At 37.5% G+C, this 20,691-nt stretch overlaps 1 protein-coding gene across 3 annotated transcripts in view; it reads left to right on the top strand.

Annotated features, from left to right (window-relative positions):
* FOCAD (focadhesin) overlaps nucleotides 1-20,691 on the top strand; it is a gene marked incomplete at both ends in the record, with an annotated part of 251,103 nt that overhangs the window by 22,497 nt on the left and 207,915 nt on the right. For 2 of the 3 annotated variants that reach the window (XM_084236532.1, XM_084236531.1), the window contains one exon: nucleotides 8,748-8,852. The exons of the other annotated variant lie outside the window; for it this stretch is intronic. In XM_084236532.1, the coding sequence (XP_084092658.1) occupies nucleotides 8,748-8,852 (105 nt within the window). The remainder of the gene's footprint in view (nucleotides 1-8,747; nucleotides 8,853-20,691) is intronic. 3 annotated transcript variants of the gene reach the window in all.

The raw sequence follows: 20,691 nt of genomic DNA, 5'->3' as shown, positions 1-20,691 counted from the left end.
GTCACCTCCCCATGGGTCTCACCCTCATCTGTGTCACCTAGTCCACGACCAAAAGACAAGCGCAGTTTCTTCATGTGTCTCTAGGCTCCATGCGCCTCCTCCAGGTCTCCTTGCTCCATCCTGCTTCCTTCCTCAGTCTCTTCTGCAGCTTCTCCTCTTCCTGCTCAGCTCCATCCTCCCTTGGGTGGGGCAGGGAACCTGGAACTTTGGGCCAATCCCATTTGGATGGACTTTTACCCACGAGGGGACGGGTAACTTTGGGTGCTTCATTTAGAAACTAGACTCTTTGCCTTACCTGTATTGTTTCCTAGTTTTATTAAAGTTCCTTCCCATAAAGTCTTATATGTTTTGTGCTAATGCGGCGGATGGCAGAACCCATTTAGAATAGGCAGGTTTGCAGGGTTTGGGCTGCCCCTCTCCCTGTCCTATAACAAAACCATAACCTTGTTGTGCCCAAGATCAGCAGACTCGGCGAGCATAGCCTCCAAGAATCCAAAGACAGCTGATGTAAATGCAAAAGGGAGTTTATTACGGGCTCGAGTCTGGGCCCTCGACACGCACCGATGCAACGGCAGAGGTCGAGAGCCTCGAACAGAGGAAGCTGGGGTATCTTCTAGGGTCGCGAGTGGCGCGAACTTTGAAAGAAGCTGGCAATTACTCACTGGCTACTACAAAGGCATTTTGGCGTGCGGTTACAGCTTCAAACTGATTGGACGGTTAGAGATGCTGTCCCATTTATGGACAGGACTGCCCTCATTGGTGGCTGGGGTGGTCTGCTTTTTCGTCACCAAGTGGAGTGAGGGTTGTGACTGCTGAAACTATCTCCGGAATGTGGCTGGACAAGGACTAACATATCAAGGTGGAGGATATACAAAATGGTGAAACCTCGGCTAAGCTTGGTTCCACAACCTTTAGTTTTTCTCATAACTGGAGACTCTTTTTTTTTTTCTTCAACATTTATGGGCACCTTGTATACCAATTTTAACCTCTAGAGGCCAAGACAGTTAGACACAAGGACATACAGACATACAACATGTAGACAAAGACAGTTTTTTTTTTTTTAGTTATGCCACGTGGAATATGTTAGGTAACTGCAGTTTTACTCCATAGGCTCAGAAAAAAAATGTCAAAGTCCAAAAAAATGTGGAGTGTTGCTAGCAGAAAAATTTCCAGTTGTCATCCTACAAACCTAAGACTTTGGAAATAGGAAGGAAAAATTTTATTAATCACAAGAGTTACATGACCTTGTTTATCACCTTAGGGTTTTCGGTGTTGAAGACTTTTTATTAGAAGTCAATCCTGGGGTATTCTGTACAGCAACTGAAAGAATAAAAGTAACAGTTAACTTTTAAGCAAAAGGAGTCATCTCTTGTTAGCCACCAAGCAGGCACTCCTTGGGTTTCCTGGAATAGAACCTGAAAAAGCAAAATCAAAATATCAGTAATTAACTTTCAATTGAAAGGAGTCATCTCCTTACTTCTGTTAGCCACTCTGGGACAGAAGCTGAAAGAGCAGATTAAACATCTAAGCACAGATTACACCTCCCCCACACTAGGGAGGGACAACAACAACACAGGTATGAAAACCTGGTACAGTTACATGATGTACCCTAAAGAGTGCTTTCCACAACAGACCTTCCTCAGTAGGAAGTAGAAACTTAGAATCTTGTCTTACACCAGCAATTGAACAAATCCAGGATTCAAAATGGCAAACATGCCCAAAACAAATTGTGTAGACAAAATTCACAGCAGCAAATCCTTTCAGACTCAGACAAAATCTTGTTAATTTTTCTGATCCAGACTTTGTAAAAATTCAAGTTATCTCCAAGAATCCATCAAGGATACCAGTGATTACCAGTTACTGCTTAAGGCTACTCTTTACTTAACACCCAGGCATACATTTGCTAATTAAAACACCACTGCTCCACAGTGGCTTGCAAAACCCTTCAGACACAGGGCAGGAAGTAGTCAAAGACAAAGCAACATATTAATGAAGAACCATTATTGCCTTTAGAAATGCTAATGAGACAGCAGAGATTACAAAAAGAAAGAAAAAAAAGTTCCAAAGTCCTAGCTACAAGAACCTCTGAATTTTACAAGAGCACTCCAAGTGGCCTCAGACGCCATCTTTGATCTGGCCACATGGTCCAATGTACTGCTTAATTTTTTGAGTAAAACTGGCACAGAACAATTTCCACAAATTAAAATCGCTTAGCAAGTCACTACAAACAAATTACACACAAACACACAGAATCTTCACAAAGCCCAAGCCAGTTTTTCAACAGCAAATCGACATATGAAACAAACACACTAGAGAAACCAAAAATCACATTTGCGCTTATGGTAGCCAGTGCCATAGGGAAGCCCAATTTCCCCATGGGGCTGACTAACCACGGATGGCTCTGTCCTAAATCACGTTGGACGCCAAATCTGTTATTGTTGTGCTGGAAAAATAGTACATGTATTTGATTATTCTCTTCATTGGCTAAACTTCAAAATAATGAGTCAGTTTTATTTAAGCATTAGTTTTCACCAATTAGTTTTTTTTTTTTTTTTTTGCTTTAAACATTTTTGGAGAGTGAACACACTTCTACTTGATTAAGAGAACCACTTTTAGGGGCCTCCCCGGTGGCGCAGCAGGTTGAGCGGCGCGCTGTGAAGCTGTCCGCAGCCTCTGCAGCACAGGTTCGATTCCTGGCTGGTCAGGGAGCTACCCACATGAAATGGCAGACCTCTCCTGTCTTGCCTGCTGCTCCCCTCAGCAGTGTATTTTGGTTGTCTGCCTGTTCTGCTCTCTGCTCTGTCTCTGGTGAATTCTCTCACCCTCCTGCGCCTCTGGCTTGTACCCCAGTGCTTGTGTAAATAAATCTTTAAAAAAAATAGATCTTTAAAAAAAAAAAACATTTTTAAAAATTTATTATGTTTTACATCATCCTTCATTTTTGTGCAATGTTTGCTTTCTTCTCTCAGGTGTAGTCCCTGTAAAATTCCTACCACCAAGTCACCTGTGCACCATCTTGGCCAGAATTTTGTCCTTGTGTTTTTACAACAATGTCAACTACATGCTCCAGTAGCATTATAGATTCTTCCAGTTTTGCCATGGTAACATTTGGGAGCATTCCTTCTTAAACAGTACCTATACTTTTGATGTCTACAACATCACCTTTCTTGTAGAATCACATGTATGAAGCCACAGAAACAACTTGTTTTCGAAAAGACCTAGAGAACACATAGTGGAGTCTTCTCTTTCCCTTTATGTTGGTCATTTTGTTATAGGTAAATAAACCTTTTATTAACCTTTCACGTGTGCCTGCAGTAGAGCATTAATAAGTCCTTTTAAACGCGCGGGTGAGGACCCACAGTCAGGCACCCCGTTTTGTATCGGGGTTGCTCTACAACAATTTTAGCAACTTACTGGAAGATGGTGGTTCCCTAGATTTCTTGATGTGTTTTAGAAAATCATTTTTTAAAAAATCATTTTTTGAGTCTATGTTATCTTCTATTTTTATTTATTCATACAAGATCTGGGGTATAGGTGAGAGGTGTGAGGGGTGAGAGGATTCACCAGAGACAGAGTGGGGAGCAGAACAGGCAGACTGACTGAAATACATGACTGAGGGGAGCAGCGAGCGAGTCAGGAGAGGTCTACTGAACCATGTGGGTAGCTCCCTGGCTGGGGATCAAACTCGTGCTGCCAGGGCTGCAGATAGCTTCATAGGCTGCATCTTAACCTCTTGTGCCACCAGGGGGGCCCTTTTCTTTTTTTAAAGCTGCGTTTTAGACCTATTCTTTAGAAGCAGCTAGAGAGAGAGAGAGAAAGAGAGAGGTGTAAAGTTTCAAAAGTCCTAATACTCTTCATATATAACAAATGAATTAAGGTGGGAGTGAAAGAAAGTAGCATTTCCAGAAAGGACTTCTTGCAGCCCCTCAGATCTTAAGTCACAAGAATCATCTAACAGTCAGACTCTTCTAAGGAGATAATTTGCAGTGTGGTGACTTTGGCTGCATGGTAGGCAGTCTTCAACACAGTGGTGAAGTCTGTTTACCATGCTGAGTATTTATCTTTTACTTAATTCTGTCAGGAGTCTTAAGTAGGTTTTAATGTTGTAAGCATTTGGATTAAAATGTATTTTAAAAAAGAACTCCAACAAAGAGCACCTGCCTCCCTTCCTCCCAACAGGGTTATTCCATTGCTTCATATTGTAAAAGGTGATGTTATCTAATTGTACCTTCTCAGTATTTACGATGCTTTCATTTGCTAACTGTGTGATTCTCCAATGAAAGACCTTTTATAACTACAATCAGTGATGCCACTTGTATTGATTTTTTTCAGTAATAAAACTAAATGAATTTTAGCAACTAAGCTATCAGTTAATATAATTTGTGTGCATATGTAAAATCATATGCACATTGAAATTTCCTTTAGAGATCACCTCTTTGGCCAAGCAAGGTAATATTTAAGGTGTCTTTCATCCTTCTACCCATCTGTTAATTTTATATACTTAGTAAGTATCTCTTTATACCTGTGTAGGGTGCTGTGATAACCAAACAGGCATAGTTGCTGTACCTGTGATTTTGTTTTAGAGGAGTTGTTACCATAATCACTTATTGCACATTTATATATTAAACTACTTGCACACTAAGTATATTGTTCTGGGATTGCCTTTAATATGGGTTTTTTTCCTCATCTTGGAGATGAAGGAAGGCATTCCTGATGAAGTAATACTATGATGAGACTGACAATGAATAGGACTTATCTAGGCAAAGAGGAGAGGGTAGAATTTTCCAGTTACAGGAAATAGAATGAGCTAAGTCCTTGAGGTTGGAGGAAGATAGCCAGTAGGAAGGCCTTGAAGAATGCCAGGAGTGAAGGGAGATTGTTTGAGATGAAGCTGGGACGATCCATAGGGATTAGACTATACAGGCAATGATAGTTGGTCTTGAAGATTTGGGTCTTTATCTTGAATGCAGAAGGAATCTATTGAATGCAGAGGGAATCTATTGAAGTGTTTTATCTAGTGGGTATCAATGATTTCAAAAGGGCCACCCTGGCTACAATATGAAGATAACATTCAAAGTGGTGGGTGTTGGGGAGGCAGATAGAATGGATACAGGGAGATGAGTTGAGGTGATTCTTGCTGTAGTTCAGATAAGGGGTTATGGTTGCTTGTTCTAGAGGTGAAGGGAAATAGATGGTTAATTAGGGGGTGAAGCATTTCATCTGGATTAATTATGAAGATGACTACAAGGGATATGTCAGGTGACTCCTTGATTTATGACTTGCTGAACTGGTTGACATGGGAACATTTGAAGATCAGGTATGTGGAGAAAGTGTGAGTTTGATTTGGGGCATGTTGAATTTAAGGCACAAAATCTATTTTGTGGAAATACCTAGCAGGATATACCTTTTTTTGGTAATGCTGTTTCCTGGACAATTATACTATGAATCTAGTTGTAATATCTAATCAGATCTTTTCTACCCTACCTTAAGCCTTGACTTTGAAATGTGTACCTGTGTGATTCAAACACAGAGAGCCTACTTATCTAAGGGCTAATTTCAGTTCCTAAAGCTGTTTCTCACAAATCTACTTTTTCAAATCAAACAATATGTCTTTGTGTCTCTGCTGAACTGTGGCTGGAGACAGGTTCTAAATCAGAGACACTGTTGTCATTTCATTATTTAAATTTTTGCTGATATCTATCTAGGAGATCAGGTTTAATCATTTGTATTCAGAGAGTCCTTCCTCACTTTGTGATTTTAAATTTTCTTCCTCAGTTAAAACTACAGCATTCTTTGAAAACTTAATGGTATAACTCCATTTTGTTAGAATCTGTTCCTTTCTTTTAAAAAAAGTTCACTGAAAGGGCCTAAGTGAAAATTAGGAAGTGACGGTGCTAGAAAAACTTTGAACTGACATTGTGTGTAGGAGTTTCCTTCAAATCTTGGTCTTGTTCTTAGACAGAAAAAGCTAGGGTAATCTGGAATCACACCCAGGCGTATGAAATCAGGGACAGGCTAATTGCAGTGAAATTAGAGTCCTCTTTCTAGACTCACAAAAAAGTATAGCCATATATATTCCAAGTGTTTTAAAATTAGACATTCAATTCATATATATATTTTTCTAAAATTTGCTTTTTTTCAGATGTCTCGGATATCTTTCCATAGATCTGTTTGTATTATCATTAATGGCTGCAGAGTATTTTCTAATATGGATATATCATATTTTAATGATTTCCCTGTTGACAAACATGTGCTTCTTTTCTTCCATTTTTCAAAAATAACAAATGCATTACAGTATTTTCTATTGGGTATTTCTATAGGATGGATTCTTGAAAGTGGAATTTGTGGGAAAAAGGAGATGTACATTTAAAATTTTTATAGATACTGCCAAATTATTCCCCATAACCAGTGTATGCACAGCATAAAGTGCTTATTTCCCCAGTCACTCATCAACACTGGATGTTATGAATCTTATTCTTCTGTGATTTGCATATCCATATCCTCATTTTTCTATTATATAATTTGCCTTATTTTGTTGCCTTCTCTGGTTTATGGATATTAACCCTTTGTCATATGTTATAAATATTGTATCTCAGACTATTATCTTTTTATTTTCTTTCCCTTGAAAATGCTCCTCAATAATTTTGTTAAAATCATCTGGGATTTTAGTTACAGATTTTCTTAATTTTTGTTCTTTTTCATAGTACTCCCCTCAGATCCTCTCTTAAATATTACTTTAATTTGTAGTCAGTATGTAAGATTTATTCCTACTGTATTTTGCCTGTTTTTTTTTTTTTTTTGGTGTTTTTTGTTTATTTGTTTTAATTGAGGTAACATTGGTTTACAACTTTTAGAAATATAAGATCTTTCCATGCAGGTGTCATTATCACACCATACCCATGACCTAAACACCATCCTGCATTTGTCTTTCTCCTTCTGACTTAATTGCACTTAGCATAGTCCCTTCCAGATCTATCTATGTTGCCACAAAGGTCAAGAGTTATTATTTTTGATAGCTGAGTAGTATTACACTATGCATATATGCCGTATCGTCCTCATCCACTCACCTGTATTTGGACATGTAGGCTGTTATCATAGTTAGGCTATCGTTAATAGTACTGAGAGAATTTGGTTACTGCAGGGAACAAGAGTGGGGTGGTGGCAGACAGGGGAGTAATAGAATGGGGGAGTTACATAGAGGGTACTGGTATGGGTGGTCTGGTGGAGAGTGAGTGAAACGTGCACATACAGAGTAACAAATTATAACCCCAAAAATTAAAATAAAAAATTTTTTAAGATCTATTTACTTATGCATATAAGAACTGGGGTACAGGCCAGAGATATGGGGAGTGAGAGGATTCACCAGAGACAGAGTGGGGAACAGAACAGGGGGAATGACTGAAATACACTGCTGAGGGGAGCAGCGGGTGAGACAGAAGAGGTCTGCCGCGCCATGTGAGTAGCTCCCTGGCCGGGGATTGAACTTGTGTTGCAGTGGCTGCGGATAGCTGTATAGGTTGGGTCTTAACCCCTTGTGCCACCAAGGAGGCCTCTAAAATAATTTTTAAAAGAAAAAGAACATATGCTTGTTTCCCTTTGAATATGTGTTTTAGTATTCTTCAGATTGATACCTAGGAGTGGAATTGACATGGACAATCATGATTAAAATAATTAAGTTTTTCATTTAAAATAATCCTTTTTGTTGTTTCTAAGATTTCTTTTTTGTTTCTGGGAGACTCTTATTTAAAAAGATCTGACTAATTTGTGACAACACTGATGAACCTGAAGGACCTAATGCTAATTGAAGTAATTCAGACAGAGAAAGATAAAATACCGGATATATCTCTTATATGTGGAATCTATAAAAGAAAAAAGTTGAACTCATAGGGATTGTGGAGTGGAGAAAATGGGAAGAGATAACTTCTAGTTATAAGATGAATAGGTTCTAAGGAGCTAATATATAGCTTGGTGTCTATAATTAGCAATATTATATTTTATACTTGAAAATTAAGAGTAGATCGTAAACATTCTCATGAAAAAAATTTAACGGTATATGTGATGAAGGTGCTTGTTAACTTGTTTGTGGCAATCATTTCCCAGAGTATACATTTACCATGTATACTTCAAATATGCTGTAAGTGTATTTGTCAATTGTACTTCAGTAAAGCTGGAAAAAATTCCATTTTACGAATAAAAAATATAATAAGGAAAAAATGAAAGGGGCAAGCTATTCTTCATTTATCTATATTATCTTCCTTCCTCTCATAGAGAATAAAAAAAAAAAATTTTAAGTTCTGTTCTCCACTTCCTTTGACTTTGTTTTAAATGGGCATGAAGGGGAGTAATTTACTCTGATTTGTCCCCAAGCCCACTTTTTGAGTAGCTGATCATTTCATATGTCAGGTTATTATTAATGGTCTGCTAATATTTATAAATGAAGGACTTGATTATTCTGTATGGGCAACTGATGTGGTCACTGGCTGCAATTATGTGGGCTAATGTTTGTTTTTTTCCCGATAGATTTTTTTCCCCCCCAAGTGGGTGGTGGTTTGATTCTTAGGCTCTGCTTCTCCTCTGTAGGCCTCTTCTTGTCTGTGTTATAGAATGAACTCAGTTTTTTTGTGGGGGACTACTACCCAGTGTGTGTGGCTAGTGTTCATTTATTTTAAAAGGGCAGGATTAAGCACTTTATTAGAATATTCACTTTATTTCTATGACATTTAATATGTTGTTACATTTCTTTACAGGAATACACATGGCTTGATAAAAGCCATTATGAAATTATTACAAATGCAAGCTCTCAAGGAAGGACAAGGTGGAGAGAAGAATATTCAGGACATATATACTATTAGGTAAGCCTTTTTTCCTTTCTCTGAAAAAAAAAAAAGACTGTAAATATGAATTGTTAACTAAATTATGAACTGAGCACATAATCCATTAATTATTATTTAATTCAACAATGATGGTGACTCTTGACTTCTTAGGAAGGCAGTGTTTCAAAGACTCAGGGGATTGCCATGAAGAGTACAACATGTAGAGTATCATCATTGTAGATTTCAGAATTGCCTCCTTGGAAATGAAATCTGTTACCCAAAATTCAGGTCACTCATTTTGCTCTGGAATCTATAACCATCTTACCAATACTATGAAAACTGAAAATTTCGTTAAGCAAATTTATTTAAATCAGGTGTTTAGCAAGAGGTTAAACGTCTTCTCAATAGAAAATAATAGGAGACTGGGGCCTCCCCGGTGGCACAGCGGTTGAGCGCTGGGTTGAGAAGCTCCCCGGTCGCTGGGTGAGGGTCCGGCCGCCGGGTGAGGGTTCCACCGCAGGGCGAGGGTCCCACATGGCATGCAGACCTCTCCTGCCACCCGCTGCTCCCCTCAGCAGTGTACTTTGTCAGTCTGCCTGCTCTGCTCCCCACTCTGGCTCTGATGAATTCTCGCACCCTCCCGTGCTTCTGACTGTACCCAGTGCTTGTATAAATAAATAAATAAATCTTTAAAAAAAAAAAGGAAAAGAAAATAATAGGAGACAATCCAACAGTTACCACCCAAGACAAGGTCAGTAATTAGGACTGTTAATTTGCCTTTTTTTGGTCTATAGACTGTAACATGATAGCATTACTTAATAAAAAAAAAATACAGCAACAATTATAAAAAAAAAGAATGGGATTTTATGAGAGTTGTGGGCAAGCAAGAACATCATGCTTATAAAAGTATCCTTAGCAATTGCCTTGAAGGTCTCAGAAAGCCGTTTTTCAGAGAGGGCCTCCCACTTAATGAGCAGAACTCTGTAGAAGATGCCAAACCAGTATATGTGGTGCTAGGAACTCTGTTCCATAATCATCAAGAATGTGCCTGCTTTAAAAGAATGAGAACATATGACTTTGAACAAAAGCACTGGTTCATGGGGGAAAGTGACTTCCTTCATTGTGGTGACCCACCAGGGATATTGCTCAACTGCTATTAACTTGAATATACACAGCACCTGCTGTTTTGAATATTTGACACCACATTTATCTGAATCTTAACAAACAAAATATTGAATCCTAGCTCCAAAATATTGAGTGGTGCCCATTTTTTATAAATATTTATAGTACTTTCCTTTCAGTAATAAGTACTGTCTCACACATTTCAATGATCTTTCCTAAAATTTTATTTCTGAAATTTTAATGTTATTTTTTATTTTTTCTGAGTACATTATCTAGTGTTTCTTAAGCCAATTTAAAAAATAAGGTCAAAATTGCATTTTTGTATAATTTATTTTTAAATAGGGAAAATAAAAGGAAAATTATTTGAAATACAATGGAAACTTGGGATATACAGGACAGACATTTCCACATTGATAAATGTACTTTTTTTTTTTAAACATAGTGGTTCCCTTTGAGATACAGGTTTTCATTTTAGGTTTCTTCTTTTTAATTAATTAATTAATTAATTAATTTATCTGTTTGTTTCCTTGTTTATACATGCACTGGGTACAGTCAGAGGCACGGGAGGGTGAGAGAATTCACCAGAGCCAGAGCGGGGAGCAGAACAGGCAGAAGGACCGAAGTACACTGCTAAGGGGAGCAGTGGGCAGCAGTAGAGGTCTGCGCATGCGGGACCCTCCTCCGGTGGCTGGGGAGCAGCCGGGGATCGAACCCGCGCCACAGAGGCCGCGGGCAGCTTCGCCACCCAGCGCTCAACCGCTGCGCCACCGGGGAGGCCCTTTAGGTTTCTTCTTTATTCATTATGTTGACCAGGAATGAACCTATTGAATAGATGAGCAGATCTTAATATTTCTAGATGAGTCATGTAAACATCTGTGTTTTTCTCTTTTTTCAAAAGTTTAAATTCTTTGGCCAGAGCTGTAGCATAGAAAATAATTCCATTTCATTGTTGTTTGCTGGGGTTGTTTACTTAGGTATTTTAAAATAGGAAAGCTACTGAACGTTTTAATGTTTTATGAAACAGTTTGGGGATATGGTCCACATATATAAGTGACCCATTTAAAATGTCACTGCAATGGTTTTATATTTACAGAGTTATGTAACTATCACATAATAAATTTCAGGACATTTCTGTCATCTCAAAAGAAATTCCTAACCTATGAGCAATTGCTCTCTGTTTTCCTCTACCTTGTGGCATATGTTTAATTCAATTGTTCTTTTTTTTTTTAAAGATTTATTTATTTGTGCATACAAGAGCTGGGGCACAGGCCAGAGGCGTGGGGGTGAGAGGGACTCACCAGAGACAGAGTGGGGAACAGAATAGGCAGATTGACTGAAATACACTGCTGAGGGGAGCAGCTGGCGAGACAGGAGAGGTCTCTTGGTGGTGCAAGGGTTAAGCACCACATTATGAAGCAATCTGAAGCCTCTGCAGCACAAGTTCGATCCCCGGCCTGCCAGGGAGCAACCCTCATGATGAAGTAATTCAATTGTTCTTAAAACTGGCTGCCAGTTAGAACCACCTTGTTTACAAACACACATAGGTGTAACAAATGCCCAAACCAACTGAACCAGATCTGTTGGGAGGCCTAGATATTTGTAGATCTAAAAAGGTCCTACATGATTCTGATTTGCAGCAGGTACAAGATGGTGTCAACTGTTCTCTAATGTGCATACCGGTCACCTGGGACCTTGTTGAAGGGAAATTTTCCTCTTCTAGTCTAGGGTGGGTTAAAGATTCTTGTCTAACAAGCTCCCAGGTGATACCAAAGCTGCTGTTTCTCCCCACCACCCCCTTTCCATTCTAAGTAACAGAGTTCCCAGTGGCATCAGCAGTACCTTGGAGCATGTTAGGAATGCAGAATCTCAAGTCCCACTTCAGGCTACCTGAAACATAGCTTGCATTCTTGTTAGATTTTCCAGGTAGTTCATAGGCACCCTAACAATTAAGAAGCACTATTTCAGATTATGGTAAAAGGACATTTTCTATTATGTGGAAGAAATAGACTTACTTTGATTTTCATACCTATTGTCCTCATTGTGTGCAAGAGCTTTAGTCACCTGTAATATTTTACCTTTCCCCCTATTTATAATTCATTTTCTCCTGTAGTTGGTTCTTCTAATTGAAGTCGTGTCTTCAGAAAACAATAGGTGAAAGGTGTGAATAGGGAGTCTAGTTAAAGGAGCTGAAACCATATTCGGTACATCATACTGCCTTAAGATTGGTGGCACATTAAGAGATCCAGATTCAGTCACCTGAGTCGGCATAATCCAGTAATGTTTATGGAGAGCCCTCATGTGCGTGGCTGTTTGGCACTATAAATCAGTAGAGTGTAATTGAGTGTATAAGAGCCTTAAGTTCCTCCAGGGGGGATTGTAGATGGTAGAAACAGAAGAGAGGTGAGCCTGAAGAGCAGATTCCCCTCAACAGCTATTATTACTTGAATCAAGCATAAAATTGTCATGCTGTTTTAGAGCCTTCTTTGCCGCATGTTGGTTAGCAATCTTCTGCCTAGGAAAGGCAACTGATGAGCAGTGTATGAAAGCATAAAAAGGATATGAGAAGCTTAGAACTCCACTGAGAGGTGTTCACTGTTTATACTGTAGAATTAATTTAAAATAGAAGTAGAATGAGAAATAATTGTAAGCTTTCTGGGCATGAAACTAATCTGTTTTTCTGGTTTTAAGGACTCTAATATACAGTGGGAGTTTAAATATTTCACACTTCTCTTCCTAATTCTTGATTAATTTGAAGTATAGCAAAACAAAATATGTGATCATTTTAAATAAGCCTATATTGAATTTTTTTATGTTGTGCCCATATGAGGGTGTAGAGAGGGACTGTGAGGACCTGGAAGGTTAGCCAGTGACTTCTCTTGGTCCCAGTGAATTCCTGAAGGAGCTTCAGACAGGGTATTCTCTTGAACGTAGAGCTCCATGGTTCTTACACTTAACATGCATACGAATCACCTAGGGAGCTTGTGAAAAATACAGGTTATTAAGTGCACGTGCCAGAGATTCCCATTTATATCGTAGTGTTTTTTATGAGATATATATCAGCACATTTACCCAACTGCTCACTGATATGACAGTCATTTGTGGATTATTCTTGAGAAATATTGCTCTACCTCAGGGTTAATGGTCCATGGTTGAGCTGCAAGCAACCCCTGGGAGTAGACTAGGGGGCATTTGAATAACTTAATTATGTTTCCTTATTTCTGTTACCTACTTGAGAGGCAAAAGATCTATATGTTCCTAAGTTGGAAGGCCCTGAATTCATCTTATCACATCCACCATGGACAATGCATAGCCAAGAGCAGAACCAAAGAACAGTTGTAAAGGAAAAGTAATCTAATCAGAGAACAAGCTTAATGCAAATGCAAGAGGAAAATGTATGAGATTTAAACCTCATTGTTCTGTTTAATGAAATAATTTCATGGCCCTGACAAGTTAGGGTTCTTCATGGACAGAGGGCAGATGGTTGCAAGAGCAGTGGGGGGAGAAAGTCCTGAGCACCCTCTGAGAAACCAACAGTTTTTCAATTTTTACAGTACACAAGTAGTTTGTCTTCAATTTTTGATATGTGTGTATGGAACATGGTCTGGTAACCTGTTCTGGTAACCTGCATTTTAACAGGAGATTGAGATAGATTTCATTGGAGAGTCAGTGTGTAATTAGTAAACTTATATTAATGTGATCCTTTTTTAGTTGTGTGGCTGTAATGACATTAAATGGAGTTATTTAAATGGAATGTCAACCCTCAAATCTTTTTAGGATGGGAGTAACTAGAACATTTCATTACTGTGATTAAATGAAGAACAAATGCCAAGTGCAAAACTTTAGGCCTGCAAGTATCAACTCTGAACCCACAGAAGTACTTTTAAATATAGAAATGTCTGGGCCTACCAGGAATGCCTGGAGGGTCACCCTCAGGCATTGGTGTATTTTCAAAGCACTGGTGTAAATTCACCTAGGAAGGTGAATTTCAGTGTTCAGGTAAGGTTGAGAACTACTAGCCAATTTTTGCAATGAGCAATAGGGGTTTCATTGTTCCCAGGCCTTCAGTTCTTTCACTGCTAATAACATTTTATGTGAATTATTCTGATTTCTAAACACTGGAAAACAACTCAGATATTTAAAAATAATAGGGTGGGCATTTTTAAACACCGTCTTACTGGATCCAATCCAGAGGCATGCTTGTGACTTCTAGTTTAGGCATTTAACTGTTTAACAATTTTTTAGAAGTGCTTTTCTAACTATGAGCAATTTTTATGCTAATTACTTTTAAAAAAACTGTTACTAAGATATTCTGTAGTTGAGACTTATTCCCATCCGCCCACCCCCCAACCCCCATGCCCTCTATTTGCTTTGAATTTTCTTTTGGTTATCTTCAACTCCACTTTCCTGTAACTTGCTTATATTTAACTAAGTTATTTAAACATAGTCTCTTATTATGACCATGTAGAAAGTGGGACAGAGAATCAATATTTGAGCTGGTATTTCAGTTGCAAGGAAGAATAACTAAATTATTTTTTATGATTTATTAATTCATTAGAAGCTCATTTTCATACTTGCTTTGTAAAATTGCCCACCCCCCCCTGAAATTTTATCATGTGCTTTTGCTTTTAATTTTTCTCTGCATATTCATATGATAGCAATCTTTTTAAGATCTCTCTTCCCTCAGCTGAAGTGAGGAAATAGCTGTGAATTCATGAGCAGTAACTGCTTGTTCCAGAATCCGGGCATCATTCTGATGTGCCAGACAGTGGCTGACATGCACAAATATCAAATGTTAAGAATCTTATTTGTGGAAAGATTTGGTCTGATCAACATCAAGCTGTGCTTTCTGAAATAAGGGAATATTAAATATTTAAAAAAAAAATTGGCAGATGGTGTGCTCCGAAATGAGTGACTAGGCCAATAGCGATGGTTATACTCTGAGTAGATTAAAGTAGATTATATGATCTATAAGTGTATTTGTTCTATGTGTATAGTGTTAATGTAGTTCAAATGGCGAGTGCATTTCAAGAACTTAGACACATGCTTTAAGGACTGAAGTGCTTTGTAATTCCTGTCGATTCTCTTAGGTATCTGTTCAGGCTAGTACATTCATCCCTTTGGGTCATCAAACAACAAAACAAAATTCCAAGGTAAACACTGACTAAAAGTACACTAAAGTAGTTTGTGATTGTGAATTTTAAAATGTAAACCCCAGTTTTAATTTTGATAGCTAGCTTTTTCTTAGCGTTAAGATAATTTTGCATTTTTTTTTTCTAATATCCGTTTTGAAGGATGACCTCCAGCCACCATTTGAAGCGTGCAGGAAGATTATGTCTAGGGAGGTTAGAGACATCAGTTTATTTATACTTTGCCCTTTTTATTTGATAGTTGACTGCATATATTCAGTAGTAAGTGTTTTCAAGAAAAAGGATTTTCTCTCATATAACTAGGGTACAGTTATCAAATTATTCAATATTTTAAACTCCATGTTCCAGTTTTGTCATTTGTCTTAATGATGTCCTTTCATAGTCTTTCCCTTTTTATTTCCAGTGTATGAAATCTAGAATAGGATCATATGCTGCCTTGAGTGGTCAAATCTTTTTTTTTTTTTTTAAGATTTATTTATTTATACAAGCACTGGGTAGTCAGAAGCGCGGGAGGGTGAGAGAATTCACTAGAGCCAGAGCAGGGAGCAGAGCAGGCAGAAGGACCGAAATACACTGCTGAGGGGAGCAGCGGGAGGCAGGAGAGGTCTGCGCGCCATGTGGGACCCGCCTCTGGTGGCCGGGGAGCAACAGGGGATTGAACCGGCACTGCAGAGGCTGCAGGCAGCTTCGCAACCCAGTGCTCAACCGCTGCGCCACCGGGGAGGCCCGAGTGGTCAAATCTTCATATTCTTGAAATCTGGAGCTGTTTCTCATCCTGCATCTTTTATGACATTGCCATTTTTGAATACTATAAAATGATGCAGTGTCCTTCTCAGGATGTCACATCTGAGGTAATGATGTCCATTCTGCCCCTATTAAGAAAAAGGAACAGGCCCAAAATGTGGTCCTTCACGCCAAGCCTTATCATGACTTAATACTTACAAACTTTAATCCAAACTGAAAATTTAAGCCAATCAATCTGGAATTTCCTGGTCATTGCTAATGTGGTAAATTGTGACAAGACTCTCCCTGTTTTCTCATCAGGGAAGATGGCTTGACCTGAAATCATTCTTTTCTTGTGCCATCCTCTTTCTCACTCCCTGCAACACTTTTCTGCTTAATGCATAAATGTTACCTGATTCATGAATCATTTAATAAAGCCAGTTATATCTAAATTTATTCAATGAATTTCATGTTTTAACAATCCTCACCAGTGATTTTAATTTTATTCACTGCAAGTAATGTCAATTTTTATACTGTATAGTAATTTTCAACTTATACCCAATAAACAATCTGTGGGGAAGACACATCAAGATCCTGCAAATATCTTGCCCCTCTTAAGTTCACATCCTACCAGCCAATTTTTACTGTGATGATTTCTAAAAAGTGATTTTCCAAATCTTTTACTGTCTGCAGCTACTAGTGGAAATCGAGATAGGGATGCACTCTAGGTGGAAATGGTAGGAATGCCTGGAAATTTACTTCATCTATAGATTCTGAGATCCCACCTTTATAAATTATGTTTTAGAAAGCTTAGTGGGATGAGTGTGAATACCTAGAACCTATATATATTCTTTTAAAAAATCTCAAGGAATTCTGCTGTGGAGCTAAACTTGGGGATCACTGAATAAGTGGTTAAAATACCAAATAATGTCACGGTATTTCACAGTGATATTAGAAAAACATAATCACCTTTCCATATCAGCCTCTTTAATGTGGGTACAATTAAGTGATCAACCAAGGATAATGAGGGAGTAAATTTGAACTTACTTTCTTTGTAAGTTTATTGTATTAGCAGTATTCATATACATCGCATAATATTTGAATTTTCCTAAAATTAAGAAGCATTTAGGGCATCCCCGGTGGCGCAGTGGTTAGCGCCGGGTTGCAAAGCTGCCACAGCTGGTTCGATCCCTGGTTGCTCCCCGGCCACTGGAGGAGGGTCCCACATGGCACGCAGACCTCTCCTGCCGCCCGCTGCTCCCCTCAGCAGTGTACTTCGCTCCTTCTGCCTGTTCTGCTCCCTGCTCTGGCTCTGGTGAATTCTCTCACCCTCCCTTGCTTCTGACTGTACCCAGTGCTTGCATAAGTAAATAAATAAATCTTTAAAAAAAAAAAAAACAAAAAACAAAAACAGAGCAGGAAAAAAAAAAAGAAGCATTTAACCAAATTTACAATGGTTTGTGACTGTGTTAAGTTTGGAACATTTTTTAATACATTTTTAACTGAGGTAGAATTTATATAGCATAAAATTCACCCTTTTAAAGTATATAATTTAGTGATTTTTTTAGTATATTCACATAGTTGTTTAGTGTTATCACTGTGTAATTCCAAAACATTTTTATTATCCCCAAAGGAAGACCCATATCCATTAGCATTCATTCCTCTATACCTTCTACTCAGTTGTTGGAAAACACTACTTTTTGTGTTGATGGATTTGCCTATTCTGGACATTTCATATAAATAGAATGATAGAATGATAAAATAGGTGACCTTTATATCTGGATTTTTCCACTTAGCATAATATTTTCAAGTTTCATCTATACTGTAGCATGATTAATGCTTCATCCCATTCTTTTATGGCTGCATAATATTCTACTGCATGGCTATGCTTTTATTTATTCTATAATTTTGTATGCTTACTAAATCTAATGAATTTTTTGTTTTTGTCTTTTTTTAATGTATTCTGAAGATAAACTACATTTTGTAATTTCCTGAAAATATACTTTGTTTTTAATTATGAGTATTTGTTACAAATTTTAATTTCTATACAAGTTTCCTTAATACAGTTACTATTTCTTAATGAGGTTGCTTAGAATCCTGTTAACACTTAAAAAGAAAATCAACCATCAGTTATTATCATGGTTTTTCTTGTCCAAGTGAGCAATTTTCTTTTTGGGAAACTGATTATTTTAATAATTGAATATGTTCTTTAAAGTGATCCCCTGAGATGTAGCTGTTTGGTTTTATTTATTATAAAGTAAGCATAACACCATTATTAAATCATTTGTACTACACAATCAAGCTGCCATAAGGGATTGGAACCAGTAGAATACATTAATATATTTTATTTTGCTGAAATTACAAAATCTTTCATTCTCAGGAAGCCCCTTTTCTGGGTAGAACACATCACATATAAACTTTAATTTGGAAAGAGTGATTACTTTATAGGCTTTTTTTTTTTTTTTAAACAAGGCTGAAATATAGCAGTTACCCTAGACATGGTTAGCTTTATTTCACTGGTATTTAATCTTTTTTTTGGAGGGAGTGTCAGGATCTTTTTAAGACTTTCATAAAAGATTTTTGACCTTGCCCTAGAAAATGTACTTATGGACATGAACTCAAATTTTTGCATATAATTTCAGAGGACTTGTGAATTCTTGATTTAGTAAGTAAGTAGACATCTTTATAGAAGAGTCAAGTAAAAAAGATGGGAAAGATGGGTGCATCAGTGTCAGATCTGTCCCCTGAGAAAACCAGAGTTAAGGAAAAGAAAGAAGCTAGGGCATTAATTGGGAAACAGAGCCAGTAGTACTTTCCAAGGGGCATCTGGCTCCTTGCAGTTAGGTTCTTTCTGTTGAACTGCATATTTTGCTTCTGTTTAAATTTCTTTCTCTTTCCTACCGAGGGAAGTCTTTTTTCTCAGTTTATGGTTGTAATCACCTGGGGTTTGCACCTGGGATTTATAGTCATACTTAAAGAATAAGCTGCACATATTGAATAATCTTCCAGGTAGAAACTGCCACTAGAAAATACATTATACATTATTCTAAATATGGATGTTTAAAGATGGGGATGGTATTTTGCTGATAAATGTCTTTAAGATCATGAAGTGTTGTAATTTTGCCTTACCAGCTTACTTGTCTGTTTGTCATCAGGACATAGAATTTAAAGAAGTTTTAGATCCCTTAAGTATTTGTATGATCATCTCTCCCTACCAACACAATTTGCTTGCCCCCCCTCACCCCCTCCCACCTGCCATCACCTTGTGCCTAAAATAATCTTAGACTTCTGACACTGGCAGACACCTTTGCATTAAAACACTGTCTCTCAGTATTGGAATCCTAAGAAAAAGGTTTTGTATGAGGGCAGAATTATTTGAATATGGAGTTTATTTTCAAGTTAATCCTAATATTCCCCTGTCTACCTTATAGACCCAAAGAAAATATGAAATTCATAAAAAATGTCAAAGTTCAACTCATTTTTTCTCTAGGTCTTTTTTTTTCTGAGAGCTTGCGTGGAAAATATAAATTATATTTGTCTTAAAACTGTTGGGTACCTAATAACTTACAAATATTGTCTAATTTTTTTATAGTAAAAATTTTTAAGACTCTTCATAACAATTTTTGTCAGTAATTTAACTTAAAATCTACAAATCTGCAGAGCTTTTTTTTTTTTTAAACAAAACAAAAAAAACCCTTTTTGGCTTCTCACCAGCACTTGCAAATCAAAATTCAGAGCAGGTAGAGAAATGCTTTTAAAATGCATATTTGATGTAGTAAGTGCTATGCTATGCTTCTGAAAGCGCCAGGGTCACAGCTGCATACATGAAAATGCATGGTGACTGCAGGCATTGTTTCCTCACACAGAAAACGCAATCTGTGTCTATCGCTGAATTTATGATGTAAATCAAATCATATTTAGAGATGTAGTAGAAAGGTTGAGGTGACCTAAAGGTTACATATAACTTTTGCTTTTTGATTTGCCTAGCACAAGACTAATTTTTTTACTCCCTCTTTTCTATTAAGACTGATGTATTTATACTTGGCAAGGTGAATCTAGTGCATACCTTATTATATCATTGCCTCTGTGCTAGCCTAGTGGAACCAAGAATTTATCATTCATTTCTTTTCCTCCTCCATTCTGTTAAGATGCATGTACTGCACTGTGTTGTTGACAGTATTATTAAAGGGTGAGAAGCACTGAAGAATTAGGTATCAAACTCTGTCTGTTTTCTCTATGCTCCCCCCCACCCCCACCCCCAAGCAGTGTGAATTGAGACACTGTCCTAAAGGAACTGTGCTAAGTGGGTTTTCCATGATCCAGTCAGAATTCAAAGAAATTAAAAAGCTGATTTGGGGAGTGTGTGCATGTGTGTGTGTGTACGTTACATTAATTGTAGAAGTACATTTGGCATTGAAGAGGAAACATACAAAGAATAAAAAGACACACCAATTTTTAAGCTACTTATACTATTGTTTAAATATAAGTTACCTGCTTGATATTCATAGTAGTACCCTACTTATATTTTATGTACAAGGTACTGTGTTAAATGCTTTCCTTATCATGGCAGTGAAACACAAATCATGAATGGAAAAGTGTAAAAACTGTACAAGAAATTGGTTCTTCTTTGGTTGGAAAAAAATGGACAGTAAGAAAGAGAGATACTAGAGACCAAAGAAGTTGCTAGGTTATATTGATGGAGAATATAGTTGATGTCTCAAGAGTTAGAAAATTCTGATTTAAACATTTATGTGAACTCAATTCTAGACATAGCACTTCTCTTTGAAATAAAAAAAAATGGATGATTTATCTCTCTTTTGAGATCTTAGATTTTATTTGACATTGCTTTTAGAATCATTTAAGCTTAGCATAGAATTATTAATAGT

Source organism: Talpa europaea (assembly GCF_964194135.1).
Source record: "Talpa europaea genome assembly, chromosome: 7".
Lineage (NCBI taxonomy): Eukaryota > Metazoa > Chordata > Mammalia > Eulipotyphla > Talpidae > Talpa > Talpa europaea.
The sequence above is the reverse complement of the archived record's forward strand: the minus strand, read 5'-3'. Positions and strand labels throughout refer to the sequence as shown.